At 37.0% G+C, this 25,459-nt stretch overlaps 1 protein-coding gene across 3 annotated transcripts in view; it reads left to right on the top strand.

Moving 5' to 3' along the window:
• Positions 1-25,459, top strand: part of LOC146457913 (fibroblast growth factor receptor 4-like) — a 201,383-nt gene that overhangs the window by 98,731 nt on the left and 77,193 nt on the right. Inside the window, exons 17-19 of one of the 3 annotated variants that reach the window (XM_085091407.1) lie at positions 4,464-4,600; positions 22,822-23,088; positions 23,191-23,315. In XM_085091407.1, coding sequence (XP_084947533.1) covers positions 4,464-4,600; positions 22,822-23,088; positions 23,191-23,315 — 529 coding nt within the window. Of the gene's footprint in view, positions 1-4,463; positions 4,601-18,966; positions 19,142-19,255; positions 19,619-22,821; positions 23,089-23,190; positions 23,316-25,459 lie in introns of those variants that run through there. The other 2 variants (XM_085091408.1, XM_085091410.1) reach the window with 2 other exon arrangements.

Here is a 25,459-nt window from a genome sequence, read left to right as displayed (position 1 = left end):
GTTTCTTCACTGAAAGCCATCCGAGCGGCCATTGATAGATATTAGAAGCACAGTTCTACCAACTATGTTTGAAGCAAGCACCTATTAACAAGCCAGGGTTTATCGTCGGTGATTATGAATTTAAGAAGGCAAATGATACGCTAAATGCAGTCTGTAAAAATCTGATGAAAGAGGGAAAAGTTCGTCCAGTTGTTCATAAAACTCCCATCACAAGCGAGCAATTGCAAAAGCTTTTTGAAAGTAGTCAACTGGGAAATGCAGATACAAAAGATCCTAAACAATTACAGCAAGCCACGTGGTTTTACACATACCTGTATTTCGGGAGGAGAGGAAAAGAAAACCAACGCAGTCTCACTCCAAAGATGTTTATAATCCGCCAAACACCCCAGGGTAGACGATATTTTGAGCTGCGAAGAGTTTCCAGGGGCGGTTTTGTCGACAAAAAACCACCAAGGCGGCGTAAACGACAACACCGACGAAGCAGATGGCAAAATGTTTGTCAACTCTTTTCCCGAATTTGAAAATGAAAAGGACTTTGAAATTAAGCTTAGTTTGAGCTTAACATATTTTTTCTTCTACGGTTTGCAAGTTTCTGAGACTGCGCAATGTATGGCGAGATCAGTGTGTAGCTTTGTTTTAATTGATGAATGAACCTTGCAAATGCGCCAGTTTGTCAGAGCGCGCGGGATTTAACATGCATCATTGCACAAATGTATCAAAATTTATGAAATAAAAATTATTTTTTGGCTTGATAGATCGATCACTCAGGTATGCTAAAACAATTAGACGGCTCGCTCTCGGTTTCTATCGCCTTTGATAGTTGGCTCGGGGCTTCGCCCCTCGCCAACTAGCAGCCGATAGAAACCTCGAGCTCGCCGTCTAATTGTTAAATAACTGACTGTAAACATGTCTCACTGGCAGCTGACCTGTGCTGATTTAAAGGGTCTTCTGCTTCCTCTTCATTTAAATCTACGTTACTGTTATTGGAGGAATCTATGGCACTATTTACGTCTGAATTTGAAAGCAAATTATCAGTATCTTTGCCACTAACTTTCTCTTCAGAAATTGTAGTGTGTGAACGATTTGTTGAAGAGTTTTCTAGTAAAGTGCTGTCATCATTTCCATTCTGTGCCATATCTGTCAGTTCTATACCAATATTTGCACAATCAATCTGTATATTTTTATGTAATGGATTATTGGCTTTTAACCAATTGAGTGCTGTTACTACAAACTCAGGTCTAACAGCTTCAAAATAAACATGCCCTCTGAACTGAAGTTTTCTTTTTAACTTTAGGAGAATTATACCAGATCTTTCAGGAGGACGAGGCAGTATGTTACACGTTTGATCACACTCTATTGGTACATTGCATATTGCACCTTTTATTCTTCTCTGTTGTCCTTTTGGCATAACTATCACTTTCTCAAATACAATACGCTGTGCTATTATTATTTGTTCTAGTTTCTGAAGATTTTCGAGGTCAGTTGGTACATCATCAACATATAAGTTGTTTACAATTGCTTGACAAGGAAGTCTCCCTTTTACAGCATTTGAGTGACAAGTCTTGCAGATGTATTCTCTTCCATCAAATGATGACTGTATTTTAAAAATATCTTGAGATGGGTAACTACTTGTAATTAATTTTATGACCGATTTCCTGTTAAGTGTTCTGTTACATACACAACATGTATAATAAGGACCTTCCTTTATTTTCTTTTTAAATTGTTCAATGCATGAATCTATAGTTTTATTTTTACTAGAACAGTAGTTGTTTTTGTGTTTTCTGACTAGTTCTTTTTTCTTTGTTGTATCCATTGTTTTGTATGTTTCTGCTTTTTTGTTCAATAGCTCTTGTTTCTTTGCAGTATCCATTGTTTTGTATTTTTCTGCTTTTTTGTTCAATAACTCTTGTTTCTTTGCAGTATCCATTGTTTTGTATTTTTCTGCCTCTTTGTTCAATAGCTCTTGTTTCTTTGTGATGTCCATCGTTTTATATTTTTCTGTTTTTTTGTTCAATAGCTCTTGTTTCTTTGCAGTATCCATTTCTTTGTATTTTTCTGTTTGTTTATTTATTGCCTGTTGTTTCTTTGCGATATCCATTGTTTTGTATTTTTCTACTTTTTTATTTAATAACTCTTTTTTTTTTTTGTGATGTCCAGTGTTTTGTATTTTTCTGCTTTTTTGTTCAATAGCTCTTGTTTCTTTGCAGCATCCATTGCTTTGTAGTTTTGTACTTGTTTTATTTGTAGCTCTTGTTTTTTTGTGGTTTGCCTAACTTGTAGTTTTTCCAATAACATTCTCTTCTTTGGTGGTTCCATTGTTTCGTAGTTTTGTTTCTGTATCTGATTTTTTTATGATTTTTTTTCTTTTATTTTGGTCACCATTTTTACATGAGCATGTCAAAAATTGTATTTTATAATGTCCAGGAGACTTACATTTTTTTTGAAGTTTGCTGATGGCCTCAACTACTGAAGCTGTTCCATTAATGTTCTTAGTATGCTGAATTTGATGATTTTCATCATAAGCAAAGAGACAATACAAATGCTTTGATTTCTTTGTAGGTTTAAAGATACAACTGATAAAATAACAGGAAAACCACATTAAAAACCCAGTGCATTCACTATTATTTACTATAATATTTTGTAGCATTAATTTGCTTTGAAGTGAATCAGACAACACTCCCTCGCTGCTGTCACTTAAAACTTCTAGAATTACTTCAGCTCCAAAAACGTCAACAGTCTTTGGCAAATCAGCTGATGAAAAATTTCCATTTAAACTTAGATTGTCATGTAATCTTTTACCATTGTCCACAATTACTGCTAAAGTGTTGGAATTCCAATAACTACATGATTTTATTATAGAGAGGCAGAGAGAGTAGATAGCTACTGCACAACTAAGATTGAAGTTTTGTGTTCCAAAACAATTGGTTTGAGAAAGTGTGCTATTTTGAACTTGATTAATGCATACCCCTTTTATTTCAAATATTTCATTATTATGTATACTCTGAAAATAATGTACCAAGCTAGTAAGTGATGGTACTTCAAGCAGTACACATGTACCTTGAGGATGCCCTCTGCCATGTAAATCCCTTGCATGAGAATCAAATATTTTAAACCCCATATTACCATTACAGTAGATAGCAACACCAATAAACCCTACTGTTAATATAAAATTGTTGTAACCGTCAGATATGAGTGATTCAAAAGCTCTTTGCAAAGAGGTACAGTACTGATATCCTTCAATTATTGTCTCTCGATGCACAGTACCAGAATAACTATTACTGTATTCTAGTTGATAGTCAGTTTGAAACACATTTAAGATTGTTGGCAATTCTGTCTGCATTAAATACGACTGTCGTGCTAATTGAGACAAACTTGAATACAATTGATTTTCAATATTCATTATGTTGATGAGATCATGAGCAGAGCTAATGCTCAGTCTTGTATTGTAAATCAAAGAACATAAACTCATTGCTACACATTGTTGCCCTGCATTTTGTCCAAATACCAACTCATTACCTTGGCTATATGGTGCTGCTATTGTTTTGCTAGAGTCGACGTGCATTGGGGTAGGACCAGGGTTCTTTTCTATGTCTGAAATCAATTTAAATTTACAATAATTCGCTGCATGGGCCTGACCCTTGTAAAGACACAGTCTATTTGGAGAAAACAAGGACAAATACCGACTAGCTCTCTTTCTCAACTTTATTATACTTTTATGGATTGTACCAGAGCGTTTAAACAAAAACTTCGCTTTATTTCGTTGTTTTTTAACTTTCACATGGCAATGCACTTTGGAGGACTTGGGTGTACATGAACGAATACCTCTATAAACAAATTCTCTAACCTTTCTGTTCTTGTTCCTCAAACGTTCCAGAGTTCGTATTGGTATTCTGCTGGGTTCACGATCACGTCTAAATACACGATAATGCTTATGCAGATGCTTCTTTACATGATTAACATTGGATAGCTCATTTGATTTAGCATGGTTCTCGATCGGTTCACTCAGAAATGTTCGCTCGTAAATTGATCTCTCGTAAAGTCCGCGGAGCGACCCTTTCAAAAAACGTTCAAATCCTTTTCGTGTGGGTCTACCGCAAACGGTGTGTGCATTTGTGTGTGCTTTGAGCGGAGAGAACATCATAGTATTCGTGCTTTCTTTCAAAGACGACGCTTGAAATAAATCCACCATTTTTCACCATGAGCGTATTCTCCAATCATGCGCATGTGCAGAGACACGAAGCGGCGCATGCGCTTTAGGGGCCAGACGGCGATTTGTGACTGAATGTGGAAAACAAAAACAAAAAAAAAAAAAACGAAGGGCAATTTTTAACTTGGTCTCCCTGTGGGAAGCCCAAGTAATAATGGCAATTTGGAAGGAAAATCTCGCAATTTATCAGACGTCGTTTAGGGCTTTTTTTCCGGGCACCCCTTCAATTATTATTTCTGTGTGCTTTTTTATTTAGGGCTGGCAGTGTCATGACTGTTGCTCAGCTACAGTTCCAAAAAGGTGTCAATGATCCGTTACAGCCGCTACGGGATGACATGAATGATGGAAGACTTGGAATGTTCTCTGTTGACAGAAATCTTGTTCTGAATCCAAGTATGTTTCCTTGAACTTTAACTTCAATGATTCTTATCAAATAAGTAACACTCCCAGAGTTAAAGGCTTTTAAAAGATCCTAAAATATCTTTATTTTTCAAGTGTAATCCCAAAATTAAAGATCTCTAAACATCTGTGGATAGCTTTAAAGGGGCAGTGACACCTATTTTTGGGTCCATTTGAATAGCCAGAAAATATATTTGTATCGGTGGATGGTTAAAATAATGGTTCAGTTTTGTTAACAATAACCGTACTACTGTCTAGTATACTAGTACACAGAAACTAGTATTAATTACCTTTGGCTGCGGATGGTTAGGATGCAAATGCGTGTAACTTTAACAAAATCAGCAATTTTTTTCGAGTTCTTCCGGTGTATTTTGGGGAAATCACTATAAAAAAACTTATTATGATATATTCTTCCTCAGTAAAATCGCTTAATATTTTCCTCCCGGTGCTCTAAAAGCATTTCGCGTTAGAGAAGAGGTTCTTAGTCAAATATTTTGCGCAGTTTGCATCAAGTACAGCCAAATTTCCGTGACAGTGAGCCTTTAATTTTTGTTGTGTGCTCTTACTTACTACTTGTTTGCGAGAAGCATCTCAGAATATAATCAATATGGAAAAGATGGTCGCCTTTTATCCGTCCTTAGCCATAGCTTCCACTCCATCGACAAAGCCTACTGAAGAAACGACTTTAACAGCTTCAACAAAGGAAAGCCCTGACACAGGTTAGTGCCCGACTTTGAATGGACGTATTATTAAATAAAATTTCATTCCTAAACTAGTATCAATAGTACTAAATAAGTCGTTTAAAATGATTCAGTTATGTCTGTGTAAAAGCGAGGGTTCTTCCGTCTAAATGTAGCATGCATACTAATGAAATGTGTAAATGTCCATGGGGTTCGCTATAGATAGTTATGCCGCATTATCGTCACTGAAGATAGCTTCACGGGCCCTAAAGTCGGAGAAAACATTGGAGCCTTAAGCAAGATCCCATTCCTTAAAGGGGGAATTATCACAGAAATTTTGACCTTTTGTGGTGAAAATGGTGAAAACACTTTCACTTAGTCACAAAATAATTCTTACTAGTACATCAAGAAAAAGAAATAAACCTAACTCTTGAAAGGAACAACTTCATGACATGCTCTGGTGCATTTTGGAAACGAAAACGCGAGACTTTGAAAACAGTTAGCCTTATTTTTCGTTTTAGTTGCAGCCCATTCTAACCAAGTCCATATGTGGCCAGAGATACTCATCGATGGTCTCACTGCACTGGGGTGACAACCTACAACAAATCTGAACAATACTTTTATGTTTTTCAGTGTTGATATAGAAATGTCTTGGAGTTTGTGATATAACGCTAGGTTCCCGTGATACTTCCCCTTTAACAAGGACTGGGAACATCCTATCGCATAAAAAAGCCATCATATATCACGCGTCAAAATCCGCCCTCGGTAACTTGATAAACACCATAGAAACCTAATAGACAAAGATTCCAAATTTACAGTCAGTAACTTGCTTAAGACACTGAAATTCCTGCCGAATACTAATTAATCACAGGTATCTATTGTACTCTTGAAGTCTTAATACTTCAAACTGAATTTTAATTTATAAAACAAAAAACCTTTTAGATGTGTTTTTACATCTAAGGCCATTGATTTGGGACATTTTTCTAGACGCTGAAATTGCATCGAATGCAAATTTATCATAGGTATCTAAAGTGAGTTTTACTATATAAAGCGAAAATCATCTATTTCATTTTATTTTCATTTTATTTTTATTTTACTTCTAAGGCCATTAATTTCAGACGTGTTTCCGTTCTTCTTAATAAGGTAGTAGTCAATAGCCTAAAGTGAAATTATCTGCATTGTTTAAGTTTATACAATTGATAACAGAAGCATATTAAAATATGCTGACTCGTTACAATACAAGAACGTCACCACTTAGGAACCTCTTTTGCGATAGGCATCCCTGAATCCCAGAATGTAGTCAATCAGGGAAAGACGTTCACAAATTGTTTCTATTGTTTTTATTTTTGTTTTATTTTTTCTTTCCTTTATCGACAATCTTTACTGGAGAAGCAGCATCGGCAGCCTCAACGAAGGGAAGCCCTGACCCAGGTTAGTGACTTCGAATGGTCGTATGACTCAATTAACATTTCATTCCTTTACTTGGTATTTACGGTATCACATTCTGTCATATATCACGTGACAAAATGTACGTCCACCTAGTAACCTGCTAAAGACAATGAAATTGTGCAAAAAGCTAATACATAACAGGTATCTACTGTCTCTTCAAAGTTTTGTACTTCAAAGTGAATATTGCTTTATGAAACAAAAACGATGTGTTTTTACTTTTAAGGCCATCAATTTTGTTCAATTAGTTAAAGACGGTGATGAAATCGTTTCTACTTTTTCCTATCCTTTTATTTATACGTACTGTAACGTCGCGTGGGTGACATATGACATAAGTCCGAACTCGTAGCTTCGCCTCAATATAAATTGCAGCGCTCGCAATTTGTTATGTCATGTTTTTATTCCAAAAAATACAGCATAACATGCTAGTCATTTCCCCGTTTAATTCCTCTGACTTTGATCCTGAAACTTAAACCTTTTTTGACATTTTGGTATCCTGTTATGGCAATCACCTTAAATTTTTCGTAATTCCAATTATGGTGCTTTCTTGGGAAGCAAGAACGTAAACCTTGTGGACTGAAATCACTCCGTAATTTTTATGCCATCACCCGAAATCACAGTGGTGTTAAAAAAAATGTTTAAACGTACATGACACCGTTTGAGTTCTCATTTATACCGCTTTCCCCGCCCAATCCAGGCCACTCCTTTATCAAAAGACTGGAAGAGATGGATGTGAGCCGTTGTTTAACTGTATTAATTCTAGATTCTTCATTTGATGAAAAGATGATACTTCATGCTGCTTACTTAACTGTAATCCTCCTGTTAATAATATTGGTTATTATTCTGATTGTCATCCTTTGGAAAAGGCGCAGTCGTCCAGGTACGTTAAGTATTGACTATGAAGTAGTCCTCTTGTGTGTGATCTACAGTCTTAGCCGTATTTCCTCTAACAGATCTCGTCTCCCTGGCTGGCCTTTCAATGTTGGTTCGCAAGATTTGCTAAACACTGAGAGGGAGGAGGGAGCACGGGAAGAACACTATTGGTTGTGGAATATTAACAAGGGAGCTTGGTTGCCATTGTAGATTGCATGATCTTTTACTCTTTCTAAGGAAGATGAAGGACTCTCAGGCTAAAAAGAACACGAAAGGCCACCATGCTAGTTAAAAAAAAATAACAATCTATTCCTCATGGAAGATGAGCCCTGCCATTATCAAAATATACTCATTCTAAGGATCCGAGGAATTATTCTCATTCATTATTCTACTCAATGGCAGAAAGCTAACTCTTTTGTTTGTTTTATTGTTGTTATTGTTGTTGTTGTTGTTTTTTAATTTTCATTAAAAAACGGCTGACTTACAATGCGTTACAACGATTTACGTTACGTTAAGTTATGTTACGTTTCACTTCCACACAGCTGATACTTTTTTCTCTTTTTTTTAACAATTTATATTTGCCTTACATGACACGTCATTTAAAATAGTGAACACTACTAACATTACACAGCAGTAGCACAGCAGCTACTTACTTACAATTACATTACTTTCAATTGCTTACAATAACAACAATTACTTGCAATTACATACAGCAAAGCGCTTGTTGCTCGCACTGAAGTTACACACAATTATCCTTGACTAAAAGTACAAATTTTGGAAATTAGACACTGTTACAGTGATTCACATCTAAACTCTTTATGATTTTACACTTTGGCATCATTACATAATTTGCGCAATAAGGTACAATTACAATTACGCTGTAACAGTAACACGGCATAGGACAAGGGCTTGGAGCCATGATCTTAAGTTGCGCAAAACAGTTTTACATGTCATGTCTTGGAAATAGCAGGCTTAATCTTAAGTAATATGTCGAGGAAGTGGGATGGGGGGGGGGGGGGGAGGGGGGTTGGAAAAAACTAAGAATGATGATGCATGATAGTTCCCATTTTCTAATTTGCCCATTATTTGATTCCAGCTCATACCATGGTTTCAGCAAATGCAGGTATTCAGTTACAAAAGGTTGGGAAGGTTTGCTTTTGTTTTAGCTAACCATGTATGATAGCGCCTTTAAAGGAGACAATAAGTTATTTATTGTGCAACTATGAAGTTTTCCGGTCTAAGACCCAAGGCGATGGTGTTTGCCATATTTACCCTTTCCTTATAAAGCTAACTCGGATATTTTTCATGGCTCTTTTCCAGAAATTACACCACGGTCAATCCTTCAAGCGGAAGGGTGAGTGTTCTGCATTAGCATGTGACATTCAAGCGTTAACCGTTAGCCGTAAAAAGATCAAAAACTTTTAGTCATTAGACGTAAAAAAAATGGAAAATTATAGTCGTAAAAAAAAGTTATTCGTAAAAACATTCCTATCCACAATGTGCATTTTAAAGATTGTCAAGATCGCTTGTTAGGACTTTTTGTGTCTTGTCCAGTGGCTGGTGTCCCTATCTCAGCCTGTTACCTATTATCCTGGAAAGGTCCATAGAGACCTACAGACCTTAAAAATGTGTTTTGCAACAATGGAACTAACTAATTTTTAGCGTTTAAGGCAACTGACTTTTCTTCCAGATGTCTGTTAACCGTAACGGAGAGATATTAATAGTTACCCATAGGAAAGCCAAAATATTAGCCGTCAACCGTAAATGCCTCCACCCCACTGAGACCCTCTTGCATGGTATCGTGGCATATCATATGTAAACTTCAGATGGAGAATGTAATGAAGAAGAGTTTCACTCAAATCATCGTATCTCTACGATGTAGGTATTTCTCTAGTATAAACTGATATCTACATGAACTAGAATATTAAAATTCGCGATTATTTGCCCAAAAGCAAACCCATCTCAAAAAAGTGACCAAATAAACTATGATCTCAGCAGGAATGGAACAGTAGGATCCCACGACAATATAGGAATGGTATGTAATTGTTCAAATCTAAAATCTATTCCTGAGGAGAACCGCAAAGCTAATAGCTGCAAAAATTGATATTCTAACATAATGAAGATACAATGACTAATTCTGCTTCGAGAAAACTTTTAAAGCCGACTCTTTGGAACCAAAGGCTGAACTATTAATTATTAGTATTTATCTAAAAAAAATTAAAGTAAAAATGTTTTCTTAGAATTCGTAAGTTAAGGATAATTAACAGCGGCTTTTTCATTCTTCAAATCTCCAACACATCTTGTACCACAGCCTTTTGATCACTAGTTAAAGGTAAAACACTAATTCTCAATCTCATTACATTTATCGCCTTGGATTATGTTTATTTAGTTAACCATTCAGTAATAAAATTTGCCAAATTGTTAAATATTTTAGTGATAAATTGATTTTATTTTTGCCACTGTTTGTCCTTAGAGTAGCATAGCGGTGCCAACAGAGCAAGCGCAGTCCGTTATGTACGAGCATCCGGATGTTGGAGTCTATATGCCATTAAATCCCTCGACGATGAGCTGGGAAATAAATCGGCAACAAGTTAAAATTGACAAAATCATTGGCAAAGGAACCTTTTCTGTAGTTGCCAAGGCAATAGTGTTTAATATACGTGGTATCGAGAACAACGCTACGGTAGCGGTGAAAATGTTGAAAGGTGAGTTCGATTTCATTTTCTCTTAATGGCTCAGCTTGACGTTTGTGAGCTGTTAAACGCGTTGGAAGTAACATTGTTACTTCCAACAACAATTTTGAGTTAAAATGAGTAAACAAGTGGAAACAAAAATCTGTCGTCCAAAAGTATTCAATTAATGAGAACTTTAATCCTGCATTGTTATACCAATCATAATGTTAGCCGCAATTATGGAACTTTTAGTTTCCCAGCCATTAAACCTTTTTTTTTTTTTTTTTTTTTGGAAAATGACAATCTTCCTTGCTTTATTCTCAGCAGAAAATGCTCCAGCATCAGACAGAAAGGATTTGCTTTTAGAGCTTGACGTGTTGAAAAAGCTTAAACCTCACCCTCACGTGATTAAGCTGGTTGGATGCGTCACCGAGAGCGGTAATAAAAATAACTTCTTCACATAAACAACATCTACATTTCATTCTAGCACATACAGCATATACCAAACCGGTATACAGTGCTCTTTGTGCGCTAATCCAACGAAGGATAGTATTTTAATTACTATTTACCTCCCCGCAATGTCCAGGACTTCGTGTGAACTTTTTCGCCAACTAAGTCAGAAATAACGAGACTACTTTGGGCTGACTATCTACTTGTTTTCTATAACCTAAGGCAATTCCTGGCACTCGATGTCGGTGAATATTCTTGTATATTTACCTCGCTCGGTATCCACTACTATCCTCCAATCATTACCCATGCTATACCATCGTGAAACAAAGGATTAATTTGTATCTATCATTTCAAACTACGATGTCTTTCATGGCATTATCCACCTCTAATTTGATGAATCATGACTATATCAAAGTATCGGCTAGACATTGGGGTTAACTTGAGTTATTCCCACATGGGCTTATATTCTGATTCTCGCTTAGGTTTATATTAATATGATCGCCTATGTCTTGCATTCTAGACCCTCTGTTGGTCCTTATTGAGTATGTACCATTTGGTGACCTGCTGGGATACTTGAGGAAGAGCCGAGGACTGAATGACACATACTACAAAGACCCGGATGTAAAACCGCAGACCAGTCTAACCGCGGAACAGTTAATAAGGTTTGCTTGGCAGGTTTCTGATGGGATGTGCTATTTGTCTTCAAGAAAGGTATGCTACTCCTTACTCTGTACTCCGCGTACGAAGCAAGCGTAAGCATAAGCGCAAGGCTATTTACACGTGCCATAAGCATAAGCAACAAGGGGACATACGCAGTCACTGTGAATTAAAATTTTGGCGCCAAACTTTTAAATCTAAGATAGCGGAGGTACACGCCGCCATCTTGAAAACTCGCTCTCTGGCAGGAAAAGACAGTCTGATATCGCTGTCATTGAATAAAATGGTACTGTCCAAATAACAGACAATGGAAGTCCAATGTACATGAGTTCGCTAGACCTTTGCAGTGGCCTTTTGGAACTTTCTCTCTGGCTGTCTGGCTATAGTTCACCCTGCACTTTTTTTAATACCTAACTAAAAGCTACAGAAGAGTTAGGAGAATTTTCTACCCTGTATTTGTCGATATTGAACGCTCGATAATATCCCCATAGCGTTCTATTGAGCATCCCGTGGGGAAGAGGTCTACATGAAACGTACATCAGTTCTCCATTTTAGTAGTTGCAATAAAGAAAAAATGTTTCCTTTTAGATGATCCATCGCGACTTGGCAGCGAGAAATGTTCTTGTTGGTGAAGGAGAGAAGTGTAAGGTAACAGACTTTGGAATGGCAAGGAATGTTCAACAGGATGATATTTACTCCAGAAAAACTAGTGTGAGTATTTTCAAACTTTAAATAATTGGTTTCTGCTCAACAAACGAGAGTCAGTTCTAAGTCCGAATTTATCATGATTGATAAGAATCTCATTTTTTTGTCTTTCATTTTCTGCATTACGTTTGTCATTCCTCCGCCTCGTTTACATTTTTTCTGTTTTTCGGGTCTAAGTAGTCTTGTATTTAAGTTCGAAATATCAATAAATATTGTTACAATCATGAATGGGTAAATAGATAGCCTGTGAACACAGACGTAGCGACAGCCGAAAATACGTCTGCGTTCGCAGGCTAGTAAATAGAACGATTTGATGAAAACTAGTATGCCAGAAAGCAGAATATAATACACCATTATCACCCCCAAAATTGCTGTTATTTATATTTATAGTCTAAGTGTTGGCATATCAAAAGTCATCAAAAACATTTGCGAGTTATTTTGGGTGCGGATTGGTCTTATTCCGGTCTATTGATGCCGCTCAGAAAGGCATGACAATTTTTTTTTTTTTGTATTTTGCAAGCTAAGTTCTCTCATCATGAGAATTTCCTAAGGGAAAAGAAAAGTACCGAATGTTTAGCGTCTTTCCAATCAAAAATGTAAAATTTTCGGGGGGTTTTCGCCATTGACATGGTCCTTTTCTTTCCAAGGGTCGTCTTCCTGTGAAATGGACTGCTTATGAAGCCTTGATGTATGGGACATATACAACACAGAGTGACATGTGAGTAATTTCTTGAATGGATTTTTTTGAAGGACTGGGGGAAACCCAAAATACTGACCACAATCACTTCTCGATCACCGAGATCGATTCATTGTGCAGCCCCCACGAAATGATAAACATGTATACGTTTTGCACAGATATTCGTCCTCCTAAAGTATAAAACTTTAAACATTCAATAACGATATCCACTGCTGTTAAAGTTCAGTCTGTTTCCCTTTGTTTGCACGCTATTTACTAGTCTCTACCACTCCCTTTATCTTATTTGTTTTGCATGTTAAAGGCAGGGGGATAACTCGAAAACCGCAAGGTTCATTTATCCCCCTGACTCGACTTTTTACACATATCTCATCCCTAATATGTTGTAATTTATTGTAATTTGCAGTAGTTTTTTGTGTATTAAGAGTCAAGAGAATAATTTGTTATGAGTCTAATAAATCCACTTCTTTTTGTTGTTTCTATAAATCCTATACATTCTGAACAATACCATTAAAAATACAGAATGGTAAGAAGATCTTTTCCTTTTTACTTATTTTAGCTGGAGTTACGGTGTCCTACTCTACGAGATTCTTACCGTGGGTATGTTGAGTTACAAAATGATACTTTAACGATCTAAATAGATCCGGAAAGGAAAGATAATTTAACGTACACTATTATATTAGTATGGAATTCATCGCTTATCTCGAAAAAATCATGTAATGTCTCCTAGGTGGATCACCATTTCCTGACATCAACGCTCGAGAAATTCCTGGGATGCTTCAAAGGGGATACAGAATGCCAAAACCAAGACACGTTGATGAGAAACTGTAAGCTAGTTTTTCACTGTTTCTGGTTTAGTTTTAATCTGATTACATCTGATAACATTTTTTTAACATTTTTGAGAAAATGCCATTAAAGTTCGAGACTTATCTGGAAGCAATTTCATGTAGTAGGTCGATACGTTTTGAACTTATTTTCAGTCTATTGGTTTTGGTCACTTTTCGTTCAATTTCGGTGGCTTTCTGAAGTTTGGGGAAAACCACAAATCCAAGATGACGTATACAGATGGCCCCCATATGGACATCATGATGTATTAGCCGCTTCATATATGACGTCACATTTCTCGGAAGGGAAACATCTTTGAACGGACTATTTATCGAAAAGTGTCATTGTCATTTAATTGTCAATAACTAATAACTATACTATAACAAATAACTATACGTAAACTAGAGTTACTGGCCACTTTATAGTTACTATAAAGTTACTGTGTAGGATCTCAGTAACAGATGACAGCGCCACCAAGGCTTCTGCACTTCCACTATACTATTTTCTTTCCGGAAATGTTGTGATTTTTTTCTTTTTTTTTTTTGTGAATCAGATACAGGATCATGCTGAAATGCTGGGAGGAAAATCCAGCTGAACGACCTACGTTTCGCGAACTGAACGTTACGATGAAAGAAATCGAAGGCAACCATCCGGTAAGGAATTGAATAAAGTAACCTAGTTCCAGTAAATGGGAAAATTCGCTTCCTAGGAAGCTTTGGAGTATTTTTTTTTTTTTTTGAGCGTTGAGAAATGACCACTCTGCTCGCCTACAAGTGTATTGACATATTATATTGTTTAAAGTTTTCTCCTCATTGATACATACCAAACAGTAAGTTACGAACAAATGGACAAATGTCCTTCTTGGAAATCAGAATAAACACTGGAGCAATATGTTGAATATATCCCTAAGAAATTAGTTTTCTATGAAACGTTCATCTTCATTACCAAAATGCATTTACATTCTGTGAAAAATCGTGACACAGTTAACGTTCATTTTTCGAGAACTGTTTGACAAATAAACGCTCACATTTTCAGAGTTCTAAGTTTTCAAGCCCTTTTACTGATAAGGTGCATTTGTTTGTAGCTAATTTTGTCCTTTGCCGGGCTGAAAATGAGGTTAAAAACACCTGAGTAAGACGCCAGTAAAGTTCTGTTAAGTATGGCAGTTAGTACATATCAACAATCTATCAATCAACGTGGCTATATTTCTCATATAGCCCTATATTTTCTCAATAAGGAGATTTGTTTCTAAAGAAATTGTGGTGCTGTGTGGGTGGGAAGTGGAAGTGACGAATGTTTGCTTTTATCAACAGAGTTGATGAGGTAATTAATTCTCTTAAGGTGACCAAATTATCTTATCAACTTTGTTGATAAAAACAAACATTTTTCTATATTTTTTTCGACCTTGCTGTGGTTTCTCTCCATATTTTTTCCCACTGGTCAGTCTTTCAGGCCCTATCCATCTTCCTTTTGCTGTTGGAAGCGCCTGGCTGTGTACCATTCTCACCACTTTTACTGAAAGTGCAAGGGAGGCCAAATAAAACATTCTTCTTTCTTTTATACGACTGACTTTACTGTAGAAGCCATTTCTATTTCTGTTCAGTAATGACAAAAGGCAAGACTAATGCATAAGGTGCTTTTCCCTTGCAGACATATGTCAACCTCAGCGAGTACGACAACAGTCTGTACGCCAATGTCAGTGATTTGAATGTTTAGCTGAGAAGTTGATGAACCAGAGATCTCTGCGTCCGAAGATCTGTTTAATTCTATTATATAACCAAGTTTGTAGAACTGGAGTTGTAAAAGTTGTTGTAATATACATCCAACACAGGGTATTGTAGTCTCAGCAATCCGGTTTGTTAGGTTCTCGAGAAGTATAACACGATATACCATTGTTGCCTTCGTTGGAATTAGCCCGTCTTTTCCAGATATTTAAAGGCAACGTATAATTTCTTTTATTTAATCACTCAGTGATCTGGTCGTACATGTCCCGTAGGCTGCGAGTTTTTAAATGCCTTCATTTTCGAGAATGGTAGCTTAATGCTTAAACTTGTTTTCTTTTTCGTGATACCGCGAGTTATGAATTCGGCCATTTTTAAGTGTTTGCAAATGGGTTTGACTTCCGCCGGAAAATTTCCGATGAGCGGTGTGCTATTATGAAACGTCCCAAAAATCCTGTTATACTAGTCTTGTTCTTAACTAATGTTCGCTAGTGACTCAGCTTTACCGCACCCGCATGCCAAATTTCAACTTATTCTCACATATCAAGATGCTCTGCGCCTTCTATGCTCATCCTTAGTTGTTCCAAAGAGAACATGTGTCATCTGCAAATTTCCAAAACATGACTGAGCCACACGGCTCAGCGGGTCCGGTTTTTAAAAACTTAAGTGTTCATTTAAAGATGTGAAAAGATGTCAGATGTAACGCACGTGCTTTGTCAACGAAAATGAAAGCCAATTCTGCTCGTACTTTTTCCATGTTATTGCAAAAACCAATCGACGGCAGTTTTCTATGGTCTATAACTTTTTCTATAATAAACCGAATTTTACGAAGATTTTGATTGATTCTCACTCATGATCTATGGTAGGGCAGACGCATAGATGACATCACCATTAACAACTTTTGCTTTTTATTATATAAAACAAATAGATTTTACGTTGCCGTGCATCTGTTCAGTAATAGATCACAGAAGACATCAAATTGTGGAAGAAGATCAGTGACACACTCTGCTGCGCCTCGTGTCTTACCACATTTTGACGTCATCTGGGATTTACTACTTAAAAGACACACGGCAACATAAAATCTATTTGTTTTATTGGCTATAGTGACGTCATCCATGCGTCTGTCCTCCAATAGATCATAAGTAAGAACCAATCAAAATGCGCGTAGAATTCAGCTTACTATATATAAAAAATTATAGACCATATAAAACTGCCGAGGAAAAAATATTGAGGAAAACCGCAAACCTAATAGTTTCCAACGAATTTATGCTTAGTGATTCAAATTTCTGCAAAGCTGATCGGACTGCGCTTAACACGACAGCGACATGATAGAGACCAAACTGAGAATCAACAGAATACGGCAAGCAGGGACAGCTGTTTCGAGCTGGTTGGCTTTCGTCAGCACGGTGTAGCACAGCAAAAAGTAGAACAACCAACGCGAGTCGGGTTGTGTAACAAATGCACGTGGTAGTGATTTCGGATGGGCCCAAATTCAGACATCTGCCCTTAGCGCGTGACTAGAACAATGAACAAAAGAACTGAAATATCATGTCGCTGTCGCAATAAGTTAAATGAGAAAAGCAAAACTTTTCTTCACAAGTACATGGCCAAACCATGTTCAAAAGAAGTACAGCAGACTTTCTAGTCTTCTCGGATAAGGACGATAAACTGTAGGCCCCGTCTCACAAACGTTGTTTGTAAATAACTCTGTGGGACGTTAAAGAACCCAATCACTGTTCGCAAAGAGTAGGGGACGAAGTCCCCGGTGTTGTGGTCTGGTCTTTGTGCGTATATTCCGTATATCCCGGGTCCGCAGTAACTGGCTTTAGCTGTTGCGGTATCCCTGTCCATGTCTACTGGACAAAGCTAATAAATAAAATTAAATTAAATTAATTAAATATCGGATAATAATAATAATAATAATAATAATAATAATAATAATAATAATAATAATAAAATTCAAATGAAAAGTTTTGCACTTATCCTCGCTTTCATAATGAGGTTCATAGCAACTCGGAGATGGCCTATATATTGCCTTGTAACTAAAACATGTAATGTTTAGTGTGTTTAATTGTTAATAAAGCATTTAATTATATTGAAAGGACGAAAAATTCTCATCCCAGTTTCCTTTATTGAGTTCATTGTCTCTCTGTTATTCTTAACTAAAATGCAGTTCTGTCTCCGGCTTAATTGAGGAATTGAGGAAATGCACTTTTTTTTCTACGACTGAGCGCGGAAGCCTAATCTTATGATGGTCTTCTTGTGTCTTGCACGCGGAATTTCTTTTTGAAGTTGGTATTAAGGACTTCACGGGACCGCCCATCTGGTGTTTTAGCGGGGATACATACGGTCAACTAAGTTCCAAACTTCCAAAGGGTGTTCCGACTAGCATATTGTCCATTGGCATCTCGGCTTGTCGGCGGAACAGTCAGTTTTTTTCTTTGCGTGAATTGAATTAGGGAAGACCTGAAAAAATACTTGTCTAGAGGAAATCTTCTCCAGCTTTCTCCGCCCATTGCAGTATACGTTTTAAAGGTATCCTAAATGCTTGATTCCATTAACGTTCAGTTTGTCTCCAACACAAAAACGAAGGCGCTATTCAATTAAAAGAGGCTACATTTATCACTTCATTTCGTCAAAGAACAAATTGAAAGAGTCATGAGTATAAAATTCCTTGAAATGAAGCTTTGGAAAACAATGATTAAACCTAAAGAGGTGAACAGAAGCTCTTCCTGCATGACATACGAGTCATTCAAAGTAACCCGCCTTATATCCTGGCATTGTTGGCAACAAAACCTGCAGCTTAGCCGATTTCCTTCCCCACCCCTGATCCACCTATTGGGGCAATTAGCCATTGGCTCATTTGGTTGCAATCTGATATCTGTGTTCGGAAAGACTGACATTCAGCACGACTTAGAAATTCCAATTTAATTGTGAAGAAAAATTAGCATTTTAGGTCTTTAATTAGCGTACGTCACCTAAACTTTCGCAACGCTAAAAACCTAATACCGTCCCTTTTATTTTCGGAGGGGTGAATACTGAAAAGTGCAGAAAAGGCAAGCTAGCATTTCAGCGGGAATATTTAAGGAAGTGGATACCTTAGACTCGTACCCAGTGCATTTTGGGATAATCGAAGACCTGGTTACCTCTTTATGCCAGGCTTCCAAGCTTGTGCAGTGTTCGTGGATTTGCATCATGGCAGAATCAGATAATTCAGAAAGACTAGGAATGTTTAATAATAGGTACGGTCCTATGAGGGGTGGGGTGGAAGTGTCATTTTAGTCCTCCTGGTCTGGCATAATTTGAGCATTATACCTCGCTCCGCTGATTAGCTGATGCTCACCGGCTCAAAAAAACTAATCAATAATCTCGAGTGATGATTTCTCATTCTCGTGTAGTGATTTCTAAACTCACATAGCGATTATAAAAACTCGGTTGGCGATCTAAACTCGAATGGTGATTACTAATCTCGCATGGGTGTTTTTCATTCTCGACAGGTAATTTCTAATCTCGTGTGGCAGTTTTTCATTCTCGTATAGTGATTTCTCATTCTCATGCAGTGATTTTTTAAACTCACATATCAATTACTGAAACTCAATAGGGGATTTTAAACTCAACCCACTTTTGTCATGTTTGGCTTGCCATATCATTCAGTAAATATAACGAACATTCCTCGTTGGTGGATGTTCCTCAGTTGAATTCGACGTTCAAGGGAAGTCTTATATCACTCTCAGTTATGGATGCATCTTTTGGCAGTATTGTGCGGTTGTTTGTAGCGATCGCTCTGATTTTCGCGTCACTGCAACGATCTGGTAAACAATCGAGAACTTTGTTGAATTTGAATGACGAAAAGCTTCTGTCACTGTAAGTTTATGTAGCTTTTTAGTGTGGAGAAAGCCTAGCGATGTTATTATTCACTATTTCAGAGGCTTTTACTTGGACTCAAGAGCCCGTCAAACCAACCAAGATAGTAGAAGATGGAGTAAACAACAAAAATGTGAGACTCGTGTGGACGTACGTAGCTGACGCTGACGAAACTATTATCGGGTTGCAGTTTTTTAGAGAGGACCCAGACGGACAAAACAGAATTGAGGTTTCATCGAGACTGCAAAACTCTGCGTTCGAACCCAAGAATAATTTTGGTGGATACTGTCGAGGGGAGCTTCCCGCACAGCTAGTGATATTCAACGTGGACAACGTTAAGGAATACAGATTCACTCTTGGGGTCGTTATTATAGAGGGTAGTTCCTTTAATACAGTAGTGAGCTCTGTATTTGTCAAAGTATTCGGTAAGTACAACTATTATTTGCAGATTGAATTGAGCTTACTTTTTTTACTTGGAGTTGGATGCTTACTGTCTGCTTGTTTTAGACTATTTTATGCTTTACAGCTGTAGTTTATCACTTAGTCTTTCATTCTTTTGCTGAATCGTTTGTCTTGAGACCAATTTTCCGATTGCAAGTTCTCGAAGGTGTGAAATCCATTGTTCACTTTGTGTTGCATCTTGGTTAAAAACCACTGGGTTTGTTTTCCCAGCGAAGGCCATCATACTTTTCAAGTCACTTTACTCTAGAAGTAGTTCCTTTGTAAGAATAAGACTCGCTGTTGATGTTTAAGTTTATGGTAAGTACTAGTTAACGATGAAACTTATTTCGAATTCACTTAATATGCTTGTTACCGATCATTGGCAAACTGCGGAGCGTAGACGCGTAGGCTGGGTATGTTAATCAGGCCACAACAGTTCAGTAAATGGTGGAAGAGTGCCAAAAATTTGAGAAAATTCCAGAATTTTTCGTGATGTCACGCAATTACTCACAAGCGAAGTTACGTGGCGCCCTTTTGGTTCAGCAATTTTTCGCTTCCTGTGGTATTTTCGGCATGACATTCAACGATTTGTTGGAAAAGAAAAAATACTAACTACCTCAATTGTGCTGATGTTTCTGCATCATATCATATCATGGGGGCAATGGATGCGTCATTTTCCGGCGGTACTAACATCCCACAGAAGTGGCTATAAAACACAAACTGAAAGATTTGAGTTTAAATTGAGCATGACCCTCTACTTTTCCCTAAAACAAATCTTCAACAGAAGAGAATCGTAAGATTCGAAACCGCGGTCTTGTCTGAAACATTACATTGCTTGCTGAAACCAGTACTGGAGGACAACTACGATGATCTTTCGGGATCACACACTGGCACAAGTTCCTTGAACACAATCCAACTAGATTACCAAAAACCTTGATGCTCTAAACTATGACCAGGATAACGACACGGGGTACGAAATAACGAGTTACCAACTTCTCAAAGCTCAAAAAGCAAAAGCAATAGAAGAAGAAAAATTGAGTGACGCCAAACGACAAAGAAAAGTGCTGTTGAAGCGGACATCATATCCTCAACAGAGACCAAAGAAAAGAAAAAAGATAATCGGAGCAATCCATAAGAACTTTTAATGTCATTTGGTAAAGAAGACCTATCACATTAGTCACTCCGTTACAACTAGCGTGCCGGCAACTAGCACACCAGACGAACAGTCAAAAAAATATATTCATTTACAATGACTGGTCTCGGTTTACTCGGCTAATGCCGGCTTTGACCATTGATCTCCGTCGCTTCTTCTCGCTCTAAAAATTTTATGAATGACTTCATTCTCGTCGTATTAAACCTCTTCTTCACGATTTCCTCGGCAAATTTGATGAATCTCTCCTCCAAATTTTCTCTCCTCTGTTCTCTTCTGACCGAGTACCTGCATATTGTTTTTTGCACGAGCCCATTCATTCCTTACACCATACTCTCACACAGAATCAATATCTTGTTTTAACTCGGGTTCTAGCCTACCTTGGGACCGACAGTAATTTTTTTTCTTTTTCTTTTTCTCCTTTTCTCCTTTTCTCCTTTTTTATCTTTGAAAGCCAACCACTCCAGAAGGCTCCAAACAATTTTCAAAATTTTAACTTCAAAATGCAAAACTTACAAAATGTGTCAAAAGGTTAGCGACGATAGCCCAAAATATTTAAGAAGCTTAATTTCACGGAGTGGAACGGCTAAGAAATCTAGTGCAGTGTAGAATTCGGTAAAAATGCGGAATAAATTAGGCTACTCATTAAGCCTTTATGGTTTCCTCGTTAAGTATGATTTATAATTCGATTCCTGGGCCAACAAAAGATAATGCAAACAATGTTGTATACCTTTCAGGTCACATTTCATTCCCGTATGGCGTCCACGAATCCTTGTAGCATAGTTTAATGCGAGCTGAGTATTACGTTACTGTTCCCACTATTCACTTCAATCTGTATTCACGAGTTGGCTCACAGTAGCCTTTGATTTAAACAACAGGAACAAAAGAAACAACAATAAATTAGTGTTCATGAAACAGGATTTGATTATCGCCAATTTTCGCTTTTAAATTTCCCGGGCGCAGCCATGTTAGATTTCATGACCTAACACGATTACCCAATTGTTTCACTCAAAAGAACTTCTGCTCACTGACAATAGCTTTGCAACCGTACGTATTACGTCAAAAAATCCAAAATGGCGGCGTGCGGGAAATTTGAAAGCGAAAATAGACAATAATCATATCTAATTTTAAGCACACTTGAATGTTATTTCTACTTTTCACATTAAAATTTACAATCAGTTAGACATTTCCAACAATTTAACGTCAAAGTTTGTTGTCAGAGTGGAGGTTCCCTTTACAGTCAACCCAGGTAACGCGTGAACAGTATTTTCAAGAATGAAATGAACATTCGAATTTCTTTTTGTAATGTCCGACGTGTGAATAGAATGTTGGACATTTCTCTGGAAATCGTTCCGAAAAAGACGTATTAACTGAAAAAAAAAAAAAGATTCGAAATACTTGGGAAACAATTGTTATTCTTGAAATATTCAATTTTGCAATGTAAAGAAAAATTCATTGCTTTATACCGTCAATAAGCTGAAATCTCGTTGGCCATTTTCAAAACTGACATGTAAATTTCAAAACTCCGTTCAAATTTCAAAAATATCGTTCACGCGTGACCTGGGTTGACTGTAACTGACTTTGAAAGTTACCTTGAACACTCAACATACATTAGCTAATTACAAGTCAGATAAACAGACACATCCAGAGCACGCACAACAAAAGCCCTGTTAGGTCAATTTTCAGATTTGTACTGTAAGGAAATCAAAAATTAATGGTTATAATAAATAATTAATTCAGCAAAATGTTATACACTGTAGTATAGCGCACTGTGTGAAGTTTGCTGGTCTGTATTTATAAAATAATATATCTCTTACATGTATTCATTTACTTGTCGTTGCATTATTAGTTATTTATATGTCTATTTTTTGTTTTCATGTGAAAGCTTGAAAAAAACATTTTTAAAATCACTTCTGAGTGAAAGTAAAAACACCTGGAGCTTTATTTCGTTCCGCTAAATAATCTCTTTTTATTGTTACATATGTAATATTTACTGAGTAATCTGTTTTTGTTGTTAATATTTACCATTTGTTTTAGTTCCTCCAAGAATAACTGTGCCACCAGTAAGGACTTCTCGAGTTGACGCAGGACAGAATTTGACACTGAAGTGCAATGCTTCCGGTGACCCCCTACCAAACATCACCTGGACAAGAGAAGGTGCCACACAGGCTAATCAGTTAGTCAATGCCATTGGTTACAGGCTGTATCTTGTTAATGTACAGAAAGAGGATGTCGGATCATACAGATGTACTGCTAATAATGGATATGGAATCGCCTCCAGCCTTGCCCTTGTTAACGTAAGATGTAAGTATTTACATATCTTTTGTATTAAGGAAGTGTCATTCAGTAATGTTTTAAATTTGGAGATATTGTTTTAATCGTTGTGCACCACTTGTTTTGTGACAGGTCCGAGAAACCAGTGTGACTCATTTACAGTTGGAATTACAATTTTGGGAATGGAATTTAAGGATGCTTATAGGAACAAAGCATCTTTTGAGTATCAACAGTTAGCGTCGAATGTGAATGCAGCAGTAAGTTAGAATCCATTATGTTTTCCACAACAATTAAGACCATTAATTTTGTATGTTTGAAAACATATACTGCACATTATGTTTTCATGTTTATCTACAAGTGTCACGTTAAGGCTTGAAAAGGGCCATTCACGCGCAGAGCACCCCGCCCTACCGCTAATACTACCAATGATAATAATGAGTATTATAAATTAGTGATGCCGTATTTATTCGATTAACCGCCCACCTTCCAATAAGCGCCCAGTCTGAAAGCCCAAAAAGTTAATAAGCACCCACCCTCGAATAAGCAGGCACCCCACCTCCCTCCCAACAAAAACTTCCCTGTACTAGCCCAGCGTAAAGTAAGAGGAGCGCCAGTTGCGTTCCAAAACTGGTTTGAGATATCGCAGTCAATGAACTTTGTATTGTTTATGGCTTGTTTTTGTTAGCTTTTGCACTTTGTTTTGTCTTGTTGAAGCTAATAACCTCCGTAATCTCTTATTTAATGTCCTTGCTTGCTGAAAATGTTGGGAAAATAATAAGCGCCCACAATTAACTAAGTACTCAGGGCGGTTAATCGAATAAATATGGTAATCGAAGATTAGGAAGTGCGTTCAGTTCGATTACCTCGATCCTAGGCTTACTTGCTCGTTTGCCAAGTTGGTGATGATGTCATCCCCTTGCCTTTCTGTGCGCCACTATGGTAACTTGCAAATGCATGCATGCAAACCACATGTGGAGTTCTTAACTTGTCACATGTTGTACATGATGAATGTGTTACTGAAAATGAATTTGTTGCCATTAGGTCACAAGCCCATACAGCAGACCCGAGAATGCTGCAAAACAGCTTTACGAAGTAGCTATTGAAGGTTTCAGGTAACTACGTAAGTGAAACAGTGTTGTGGTGTGTCAGTTTTTTTTTTCTTTTTTGCCATAAACTTGAAAAGTTGCGGAAGCCAAATATAAAGGAATGTTCTGTAATTTGCAGTGGTTTTAATTTTGAGTTTCGATATTCATCATCAGCCTATTTGTGCCTAAGTGGCGCTCGGAGGACAGATTCAATAGGGGCCAGACTTGCTAATGAAATACCTCTAACTGCTAATAATAATTCAAGTTATATCAATAAAATAAAAATAGATAACAACAAATCCAGCTTCCCTTCGACTAACTGCAGTATTGTTTTCTCACATCTAAACAAATTATGTAAATCTAAAGCAACAGGTCTTGATAATATTTCTGCTAGAATTGTACGTGAATGTGCTGATTTTATTTCAGTTTCACTATGTTTTCTCTTTAATATCTATAAATATAATATAGTCACTCCGTTCTTGCAGGTTAGCCATCTGATCTTAATAATCATTTCCGTTATAGCTTAAGTGTTTGAAAGGATTGTTTATGACCAGTTGTATAACTTTTTTAACCAATGAAGATATCATTTCTAATCATCAATCGGGTTTTCGCTTGTTGCACTTAACTGTAACTGCCCTTCTGCAAGCTACGGATAATTGGGTCTTAAATATTGATCGTGGTAATGTTAATGCTCTGGTTTTCCTGCATTTTAAAAAAGCGTTCGACAGCATGATATCCTTTTAACTAGAATGAACCTTTACGGAATACAAGGAACAGCTCTTGATTGGTTTAAAGGGGCAGTGTCAACTATTTTCTGTGTCACTTTGAACAGACAAAAAACGTATTTCAGTTAATCTTATCGTGAAAATAATGGTTCAGTTTTGTTAATGATAACCCAACTGGAGCAAAGAAACTAGTAATAATTGTATTTGGCTGCTCATGGCTAGGATGGAAATGGATTGCAACTTATATACAATGCAACTGTGTATTGTAGAGAAGTCGCTAAAAAACCTGATTGTGGTTTGTCCTTCCTCGTTAAAAAAATCGTTAATATACTTGCTTCCTGGCACTCTAACAGCAATTTCATTTAATAACAAAAAGTTATTTGTCAAATATTTGAGCAGTAAATTTTTGACTAAAATACAGCAAAATCACCGTGACAGTGTTCCTTTAAGGACGGTGCCTACTAATACCGAAGTATTTTTGTGCGGTTTGTGACTATGCGGGAAAAGCAGATCTTAGCAAGGCCTATTGAAATCCAAAAAGAAAATTGGGAGTAACCTCGCAAGTTTCAGAGATAATTAAGCAACTATATA

The sequence above is a fragment of the Pavona decussata genome, unplaced genomic scaffold (genome assembly GCF_977016875.1).
Source record: "Pavona decussata unplaced genomic scaffold, jaPavDecu1.1 SCAFFOLD_236, whole genome shotgun sequence".
In the NCBI taxonomy this organism is placed as follows: Eukaryota; Metazoa; Cnidaria; class Anthozoa; order Scleractinia; family Agariciidae; genus Pavona; species Pavona decussata.
The sequence above is the reverse complement of the archived record's forward strand: the minus strand, read 5'-3'. Positions and strand labels throughout refer to the sequence as shown.